Raw genomic sequence first — 8,773 nt, 5'->3', positions numbered from 1 at the left:
GGGTCTCGAACCCGCGGGCTCAGGCAATCCATTCACCTCAGCCTCCCAAAGGCGCAGGATTACAGGCTGAGCCACCGAGCCTGGCTAAATTTCATTTCTAAATGTCCCTGATTCAGGTATGCCCAGAAAGAAAATACTGATAGACACCTTGCATTGAGTTTAGATCTCTTCTTAGCTGCTGAGAAATCATTTATTTATAGAAAGTAACCTATCTTAAGTTCAAGGGAATCTCTTTGGAAGGCAGAGGGGACCTTGTCGTTTAATGAGGGAAGCCTGACTTCATGAATTTAGGTTGCCCGGTAGCTCATAGCTTGTATGCAGTCCTTAACCTGACTATTGCCATTACTGTTACTTAAGATCTTTATATATAAATAGTGTAGAACTACTCCTTTAGACTTATTGAAACATGAGTCGCAGTGGGCTGTAATTTTGTCCGTTTTATTTTCTGCATAGGAAAAACACGATTAGTGAGAAGATTCCAGTGGTCTCTGTGAATCATCTCTGTCGGAGGTTATTCAGATCTAGCAGTGTAGTCCGTGACACTCCTTCTTCATAATTTATCTAAAGCAACGTTTCTCGACCAAGGGCAATTTTGCCCCCAAGGGGACATTTAACAGTGTCTAGAAACTGGAAATATTTTGAGTAGTCACAGCTGGCGAGGAAGGGGGGTGTGTCATTGGCATCTCAAGGGTGGAGGCCAGCATGCTGCTCAAAACCCCACAATGGGTGGGACGGCCCTTCTTCATCCCAACACATGCTTATCCAGCCCAAGATGTCAGTCATGTTGAGGTTGAGAAGCCCTGTTCTAAAGGTTCATGCTATGATCTGAATGTTCATGTCCGTCCCAAATTCATATGCTGAAACCTAATCCTCAGTGTGACAGCACTGGAAGGTGGGGCTTTTCGAGGTGATTAGGCCAGGCAGGAGTGCTCTTCCCTCATGAAGGGTTAGATCCGAAAGAGCTAGCCAGCCCTTTGAGCCATGTGAGGACACAGCTAGAACTCTCATCACATCTCCCAGCCTTCAAAACTGAGAAATAAATTTCTGTTGTTTCTAAGCCATTCAGCTTATGGTGTACTGAGACAATTTCCTAACAACGAATGAGTAACTGGCAGCATTTCTCATGGCATAATTTATTAAGATTATGCAAGAAAAGTAGTTGAAACCCTCTGAGAGGGAGTCATGGCCCTTAGACTCTTGAGAAACATTTGAGAGTAAGAAATTGGTGGGAAATGACAGCAATGGGGTATTGCCGAAATAGTGTAAAACTCCAAGGAGATTATGAGCTAAAAAGAAAAACCACAGGGAGATCTGCAGCGATACTGAACGGAATGGCTTTTCATATTTCTGAAAAGGACTTTTCTATCCAGTTATTATGTCTTAATAACTTAAAAAGAGCATTTTTACATGGTCCATAGCACAGCATATGATGTATCCATGTACAAGAATTATATTTTGACATTTCTTTGCCACAAAAGCTAGTCAAACGCTTAGCTATAGTAAATACTCAATATTTTTCTTGCATGATTTTTTTGTTGTTGTTGACAAAAATCAGGACAACTGGAAAACAAACCTTGAAATGCCAAAAACCAAGCGAGTAGCTTGATAACCAAAAGTGGTTGTTGCTATTAAGAAGCAGCCTTTCTCCCTCCCCACACAAGTGAGCCCCTGGGACAAGCACACAGTTTCGTGCTTATGGGTCATCCCTGGCCATCAAGGGTTGCAGAAACAACCCTGCTGTCCCTAAAATGCACACCAGGATGAAAACCCACAGGAAAATGCGATCGATCACCATGGCAACATACTTCCAATCGTCTTGAATCTGCAAAACAAAAATAAAAATCATGAGAGGAAAAAGACATGAAGAGAAAGGCAAAGTAAATATGTCTCAACACTGACTATTTCATAAATGTTGCTGTAGAAGTTGATTATCTCTAACATACAAGAAGCCTTTTATTTACTCCTACAGAAACTTACTATTCTGAGGAACTCTACTATTCTCAAGTTTCTCTTTAGTAGAGAAATAGGTATAAAATATTTGCCATGTTAGCTGTGTTTCAAATCAGAAATTTCCTAATGAGCACATAACTTATATTTTCTAAATTGAATTCTACTTTTACAAAGTTAGTAAAACCAGTTACTTGACTTATGCTCCCATGGAAGGATTCTGACCTTCATTAGAATGGCTGATGTGATCCAACATCATTGGCCATTGTTTCCAAGTTCTTAACCAGTTTTAGATGCAAATTTCCTTTTAGCCTCTGTTCCAGAAATGAAATAAGCATATCAGGGCAAGCCCACACACACACACACACACACACACACACACACACACACATACACACACTGCTGCCTCCACACTGCCCAGCAGACCAAAAGTCATTTTCAATCACAAGGCCAGAGTATCAGGGAATATGCATAGTGACAGAGCAGGTGAACATCATAAATAACTGCTAAGCCAGGCACAGTGAGGCAAGAGATTGCCCAAGTCCAGAGGTTCGAGACCAGTCCGGGCAACTTGGTGAGATCTTGTCTCTACAATAAGTCAACAAATTAGCCAGGTGTAGTGGTGCACGCCTGCAGTTCCAGCAACTTGGAAGGCTGTGGTGGAAGGATTGCCTGAGCCCAGCAGGTTGAGGCTGTGGTGGCCATGAGCGTGCCACTGCACTCCAGCCTGGGCAACAGAGTGAGACTCCGACTCGAAAAAACAAACAAAAAAAGAAGCAAAGAAACAATTGCTAAAGTAAAAATGGGAGAAAGAGCAAGACGAATTGTACATAATATGGCTTCAGTTTAGGCTTGAACTAGGATGGAGAATTGTATGGTAATTACACTCCTACACAATTCATAAAGCAAAGAAGCCATAATTGAATTGAGAAAGAAAGAAGCCATGAATCAACTGATTTTGAAGTAATAATCACATAATAAAGAGACAGCATGTAATTTAGTAATTTAATTAAGTGCACTGAAATGGGCTGGGAGACGAAGATTTTATTTCGCCATTGTAAGCTTGAGTAAATGTGTTCTTGGTGACGCTAAGAAGTCATTGGTAGAATTAAAATTACAATGCCATCTTTGCCACAAGGTATTTTATTAGAATTCCTAGACCTGGGTTTGTATATGCTTCAAATACACCAGGGAATATGTGATTCCCACCCACCTACTATGGGCTAAACTGCCCAAGGCTCTGGGAGGTGGCAGGGGTAAGAGGGCGTGGGAATGGAGGGGTGGTGGAAAGCAGAGATGCAGAGAGAAACTTTGATTCTAATTCCAACTCTTTCTAGTTGTGCAAATCTGAGCAAATTCTGTGACCTCCCTTAGCCTCAATTTCCTCATCTTTCCTCTTTCCTCATCTTTCTTCTTTCCTGAGGTAGGAACAGAACTTACCTCAGAGGGCTGTGTCACCAAAGTTCCATTTTTTTTTTTTACTCTGTTGCCCAGGTTGGAGTGCAGTGACTTGATCACTGCTCACGGCAGCCCCAGCTTTCTGGGCTCAGGCAGTCCTTCCATCTCAGCCTCCTGAGCTGGGAATACAGGCATGCGCCACCACATCCAGCTAATTTTTTTGATTTTTTTTTTTGTAAAGATGAGGTCTTGCTATGTTACTCAGACTGGTCTCAAAATCCTGGGCTCAAGCAATCCTCCCACCTCAGTCTCTCAAAGTGCTGGGATAACAGGCTTGAGTCACCACACCCAGCCTGTTTCTGCAGAGTTCTTAGTGAATAGCACATATTGATATTAATGTTGACTGTGAAAATGACCCTTACCCAAGTATAAATTTCAGTCTGACAGCAACTCTTATGGCTTAGTCTGGTGAAGAAGGCTGGAATTTGGGTCTTAAACATAAAGAGTGCCACAAAAAGAGCTGGATAGACTGGGGTTTTCTCTTCTAACTCTTCAGTTCTTTAAAGCACAATGATATTGGCCATTCTCTGGAAGCTTAGGAATTAATGATGAGTCACAGATAGCTGGGTGTTAGGCAAAATGGTGACGTAGCCCGACCTTGGGGCTGGTCCAGAAGCAAGACAAGGCTCTACCTTAGACTCTCAGGGTCCTGGGAAGGTGTGGCCCAGATGGCATTGCCTGGGGTTGGCGATGGCTGCTCCGTCAGGGACGGGATCGGTGGGGAGGCAGCCTGGGGGGGCCCTGGAGTGGTGCTCTGTGCTCTCCTGCTACCTTGCCTCTGCAGCCTGCCCACCCCCAGGCAGAGAGGCAGGATCAGGGTCACTGTTGAGCCTAGCAGAACCTGGCTGCAGGGAAGGGCAGAGAACAGAAGGCGCCCACTGCCTGGCGGTGCCTGGGGCTTCCCTTCTGCCCACCTCAAGGACTGGACAACTTCAGTCCAGCAAAAGGGACTTGGAGCAGATTAGAACAGGCAGGAGGCGAGATGACCCCTGAGGACAAGGTCACCTGGAGGGACTCCTTGAAGGGAGATCCAGCGTAGTTTCTGGCCAGGTGGAACCTGGGTTTAGTCCCCCCCCACCCCAACACAATTCAGAAATGGAAATCATGGAAATCAATTAATCATTTATCAAAGGGCAGGCTCCGATTAAAATGAATGAAATTTATCAATATCTGTACCTGTCTCTCTCAACAAAACAGAAGACAGGTTGTCTCAGAATGATTAGCTCTACAGACCCTGGCTGGGATCTGCAAACCTCCAAGACCCAGAGGGCAGCCATGACAGTGGCCACTACCGAGTGACCAGTACCAACACCACTGTCCACAAAGAGCACCTCCCTGTGGCCACAGGCGAGCTCCCTACCTAGTTTCCTAACCCAATCTTAGCCCTACCCTTGAACTTAGAGTAGTAAAGCTAACTAAACTCCTTACTAATAAAACCCAATGTGAGCGTATGGGGATGACCAATGCGAACAACTTAATAAAGAGCAGATGCCATTCCCTGTGTCCCTCCCACCCTGCCCACAGTCAGTGAGTATGTCCAGGGATGGTCATTCACAGGTCCCCAGCACCCTCGGGAAGTGACTCTGGGAAAAGAGCCCAGGCTCTAGTCTAGGCTCCTAGGACCCAAGGACAGTCACGTTGAAACCAGAGATGTAAGAAATGAAAATATCTCTGGAAAACTCTGTGTAAACAACAAGTGTCATTCCTCAATAGAAGGGAAAGAAGGAATCCTTCAGACAGTGCCACTGTCCCCTCCAAGCATGGAGTGGGCACTTTGAGCCTAACACCTGCCACCCTCTCAAAGACAGGTGACCGTTGGCCTGATTTCTGCTTTCTCTGGAAAAAACTGTAGTATCTAGCAATAATGGGCCCATTCTCATGCAGAAGCATGCCCAGAGGTGAGCAGCAACTGCCCCCCTGAGCTGGACCATGTGCCACTACTTTGCCTCAGACCTCACCACTCTCTATTGCTAAATTTAGGCCATTTCACTAATTTACCTGCCTTTTATTTAAATTTGTGACCTCTCCCCCACCTTTTTTTCTTTTTTTTTTGAGTCAGGGTCTCACTCTGTCTCCCAGATTAGAGTACAGCGGCATGATCTTGGCTCACCACAGCCTCCACCTCCTGGACTCAGGCGATCCTTCTGCCTCAACCTCTTGAGTAGCTGGGACTACAGGCATGTGCCACACACCCAGTTAATTTCTTTATCTTTTGTAGAGACAAGGTCTCACTATGTTGCCCAGGCTGGTCTCAAAGTCCTGGGCTAAAGCAATCCTCTCACCTTCGCCTCCCAAAATGCTGGGATTACAGGCATGAGCCACCGCGCCTAGCCAAGAAATGATTATTTTTAAGGTGGGTAAAGAAAGGATAGAGAATGTCAAAAAAGTCATCAGTGATAGACAAGAGATTTTCACTGATCATTTAATGCCCAACAATTGTTTCAACCAAGTTTCAAGGAAAGCCTGACTTTTTGACTACATGACAGGGATCAGGTGCAGGTTCTGCAGTTATGGTCACGAGACTTGCTCCGAGGTGATGGGTGGGGTGAGGAGAAGAGGGCAGCTGTGGTTGTCCCCTTCCTATCTCAATGACTTGGGATGCCATTCACTGCTAAACACAGACTCCAGACATTCCTTATCAATATCAACGAACTACAGCAGATCAGGAGCTGAAATTATCTAGTTATTAGCTCTTTGCTAAGAAGCAATTTAGGGCAGATCAACTTAATTTGATATAGGCAGAGCTCCCTATCAAATAATGAAGTGTGATCCTGATAACTTTGATGGTATACAGAGGGTTCTGGAGCAGCCATACACATGACATTATTTAGTGTAAAATATTCCTATTCTTAGGATTGGACATAAATTCTAAATTCTTAGTTTGCACATAAGACTTTTAGAGAAAACAGAGCTAAGTTCTCCAGTTTTAAAAAGTGGACAATAGCATGTGAATAGATACTTCACAAAAGAAGATATCCACATAGCCAATTAACATTTGAAGAAAGAGACCTAATAATGGTTCAATGAGAAAATGCTAATTGAAACAGACACAAGATACTACTTCCCACACGTTGGTGAGGACAGGAAGCAACTCCCAGACATCACTGGGGGAGGGTCAAGGGGATCAAACACTTGGGCAACCTCACAGCATCTACTCTGGTTAAAAATACATCTCAGCTGGGCACAGTGGCCCATGCCTATAATCCCAGCACTTTGGGAGGCCAGGGGAGAGGATTGCCTGAGCCCATGGGTTCAAGACCAGCCTGGGCAACTTGGAGAGATCTCATCTCTACAATAAATAAAAAAATTAACCAGGCGTGGTGGTGCATGCCTGTAATTCCAGCTATTTGGAAGACTAGGGTGGAGGATTGCTTGAGTCCAGCAGGTTGAGGCTGCGGTGGCCGTGAGCATGTCACTGCACTCCAGCCTGGGCGAAGAAGTAAGACTCATACTCAAAAAAAAATAAAAAATAAAAATTAAAAAAATCTCTACAATGACCCAGCAAGTCTACTCCTGGGTATATACAAGCAAGAGAAATGAGCTCATGCACCAACCAAAAGCACATGAAAAAATGTTGGCAGCAGCTTTATTCATAGAAGCCCCAAGCTGGAAATAACTGAATGTCCAACAATTGTAAAACAAAGAAGCAGGAGGCAGTATTATGAAATATTACCCACTAAATAAAAAAAGGAACAAGGAGCCAGGCTCGGTGGCTCAGCCTGTAATCCCACGCCTTGGGAGGCTGAGGTGAGTGGATTGCCAGAGGCCACAGGTTCGAGACCTGCCTGGGCAACTTGGCGAGACCTCATCTCTACAATAAGTCAAAAATTAGCCGGGCGTGGTAGCATGCGCCTGTAGTTCCCGCTACTTGGAAGGCTGAGGTGGAAGGATCGCCGGAGCTCAGCAGGTTGAGGCTGCGGTGGCCAGGAGCGCCCACTGCACTCCAGTCTGGGTGACAGAGTGAGACTCCAACTCAAAAAAAAAAAAAAAAGAACAAGGATAAACCTCAAAGATATTATGTTGAATGAAAGAAGTCAGACACAAAAGAGTTTATGCTATGTGATTCCATTTATGTGAAGTTCAAGAATAGGTTAAACTAATCAATGTCAAAGAAGTCAGGATAGAGGTTATCGAGCAGGGCAGGTGATACTGATAGGGCATTAGGGAGCTTTCTGGGGCACTGGGAATGTTCCATATCTTTTTTTTTTTAGTTGGAGTCCCACTCTGTCGCCCAGGCTGGAGTACAATGGCACACTCATAGTCACCCTAGTGTCAACATGCAGGGCTCCAGCAATCCTTCCACCTCAGCCTTCTCAGTAGCCGAAACTACAAGTGCATGCTACCATGCCCAGTTAATTTTTTGATTTATTGTAGAGACAAGGTCTCACCATATTGCCCAGGCTGGTCTCGAACCCGCGGGCTCAGGCAATCTTCTAGCCTCACCTTGCCAAAGTACTGGGATTACAGGTTTGAGCCACTGCACACAGTCATGTTCCATACCTTTATCAGGATCATGGTTACATGGGTGTATACATGATGTAAAAATTCATCAAGATGTACATGTAAGAGGCATGTACTTTATTCCATGCAAATTATACCTCAGTGGGAACACACACACACACACACACACACACACACACACACAATTAGAAAGTAAAAATAAGACCGGTCTCAGTGGCTCACACCTGTAATCCCAGCTATTTTGGAATGCTGAGGTGTGAGGATCTCTTGAGCCCAGGAGTTTGAGACCAGCCTGGGCAGCATAATGAGACCTCGTTTCTACAAAAAATATAAAAATTAGCCAGGAGTGGTGGTGTTTATATTCCCAGCTACTCAGGAGGCTGAGGAGGAAGGATCAACTGAGCCCAGAAGGTGGAAGTTGTGGTAGCCATGATTGTGTCACTGCACTCCAGCTGGGCAACAGATTGAGATTCTGACTCAAAATTAAAAAAAAAAAAGAAAGAAAGAAAGAAAGTAAAAGTAAAAATGTAACCTCAGTTAACCAATTCCAACTGGAGATAATCTGGCCCCATGACCTTTTCCAGCCTGCCCCCTAATCCACTCTTTCTTGTCACCACATTTCTTTTTTTGAGTCAGAGTCTCACTCTGTCACCCAGGTTGGAGTGCAGTGACACACTCACGGGGGGCTCGGGCAGTCTTCTGCTTCAGCCTTCCAAGTAACTCGAACCACAGGTGTGCACCAACACACCCAGATAATTTTTTGATTTATTGTAGGACCAGATCTTGCCATGTTGGTCAGGCTTATCTCAAAACCTGGCCTCAAGCAATTCTTTACGCCTCTGCCTCCCAAACAAAGTGCTGGGACTATAGGCGTGAGCCACACCCAGCCTTTTTTTTTTTTTTTTTT

The 8,773-nt window shown here is 44.7% G+C and overlaps 1 protein-coding gene across 1 annotated transcript in view; it reads right to left on the bottom strand.

Moving 5' to 3' along the window:
* Positions 1–417: 417 nt before the first annotated feature.
* Positions 418–8,773, bottom strand: part of CHRNA3 (cholinergic receptor nicotinic alpha 3 subunit) — a 24,942-nt gene continuing 16,586 nt past the window's right edge. Inside the window, exon 4 of the mRNA XM_021710535.1 lies at positions 418–1,822. Within this exon, the coding sequence (XP_021566210.1) occupies positions 1,694–1,822 (129 nt within the window). The 3' untranslated portion in view covers positions 418–1,693. The remainder of the gene's footprint in view (positions 1,823–8,773) is intronic.

This window comes from Carlito syrichta, unplaced genomic scaffold (assembly GCF_000164805.1).
Source record: "Carlito syrichta isolate Samal-C Ts95f unplaced genomic scaffold, Tarsius_syrichta-2.0.1 Scaffold289529, whole genome shotgun sequence".
NCBI classification, from domain to species: domain Eukaryota; kingdom Metazoa; phylum Chordata; class Mammalia; order Primates; family Tarsiidae; genus Carlito; species Carlito syrichta.
The sequence above is the reverse complement of the archived record's forward strand: the minus strand, read 5'-3'. Positions and strand labels throughout refer to the sequence as shown.